At 49.0% G+C, this 1,130-nt stretch overlaps 1 protein-coding gene across 1 annotated transcript; it reads right to left on the reverse strand.

The window, feature by feature from the left end:
• Positions 1 to 110: 110 nt before the first annotated feature.
• On the reverse strand, positions 111 to 764 carry Pmar_PMAR015816 (conserved hypothetical protein; the record flags this gene model as incomplete). The annotated part of the gene is made up of 1 exon (XM_002785223.1): positions 111 to 764. The coding sequence occupies one exon, from the start codon at positions 762 to 764 to the stop codon at positions 111 to 113; it is 654 nt and encodes a 217-aa protein (XP_002785269.1).
• Between the last annotated feature and the right edge of the window lie 366 nt (positions 765 to 1,130).

A 1,130-nucleotide genomic window follows, 5' to 3' on the forward strand; every position in this document is an offset into this window, starting at 1 on the left:
CCATAATATCATCAGGTATAGTAACTTGGCAGTGCGACTGTTACGGTCAGCGACCCAGAGGCCGGCACTAAGGCGGTCGGGGTTGGGCACTTCTTCACCGGTATCATGCTTTACGTAAATATCAGGAGTAAGGCAAGTAAGGAAGCCAGAATCGTTGTGCCAGCCGATCCATGCATCTCCGCTTGAGACTCCGTGGGGAAGTAATAGAGTAATCTCCCCTTAGCCTTCTGTGTTTTAGACATCTCCTTATAGAGAGTGTTAGGAGCATAACCATTGACTCGAGAGGTGGCCAACAGATCGACGTGCCTCGACAGGGCCTTAGCCATATCGTACATAGTACAACCCAATGCTCTACACCTTCCTCGCATATCAGGAATATCTGTTTCGGCCGGCCATAGGTTCTTGGGGACAGCCCATGGAAAGGCCTCCCGCAGCTCTGGCAGAGGATCGTCGGTGAGGGGGTTGAAGTAGAAGCTGCCCTTAGCGAGATCAGGCTTATCACCGAGTTTCTCCTTACCGTGGGACCATCCCACATTGTACATACTAGGTTCATGTTCTAAGGCTTGGAGCTTCGACGGAGGTAGAGTCGCCAACTTGTGAGATAGGGGTAAGACGGAGCGCCAAAGCTCCTCCCAGTGGGGAACTCCCCTAATGCCAATCGCACCAATACCGTCCGGTCCGAAGGCCTTGTAGACAGCCTCGCTTAGGTCGGCTTCGGGACAGGTGACATCTTCATATTCAACAATAACGAGATCTGCTGACATTGGAGGAAAAATAGGAAACTTATGAAAATTGGTTACAAAAATGATGGTGAGTCAACCACTAAAGCCTGTTGAGGCTGCCTATGAGGTTGTTCAATGTCTCTGTGTATGCTGTGATCACTTCTGAGTGAACGAAAAAAGCTTGAGGTTGAATTCGAGAAGGCCAGGGTAGTATGCGAACAACAGAGCATAAAACTGAGGAGACGTTGTAGTGGTCCTAATATTGGGAGAATTCACAGTGGGGATTTGATCACTGTGAACGGTCCTTGCGTGGTAAATTTGCTTGTGGGCGAGCGCTAATCTTACGATTTACGCCGACATTTGAAAAATTGCGGTACTACTCGCACATCACCATAACATACCATGTTA

Source organism: Perkinsus marinus (genome assembly GCF_000006405.1).
Source record: "Perkinsus marinus ATCC 50983 genomic scaffold scf_1104296933184, whole genome shotgun sequence".
In the NCBI taxonomy this organism is placed as follows: Eukaryota; Perkinsozoa; order Perkinsida; family Perkinsidae; genus Perkinsus; species Perkinsus marinus.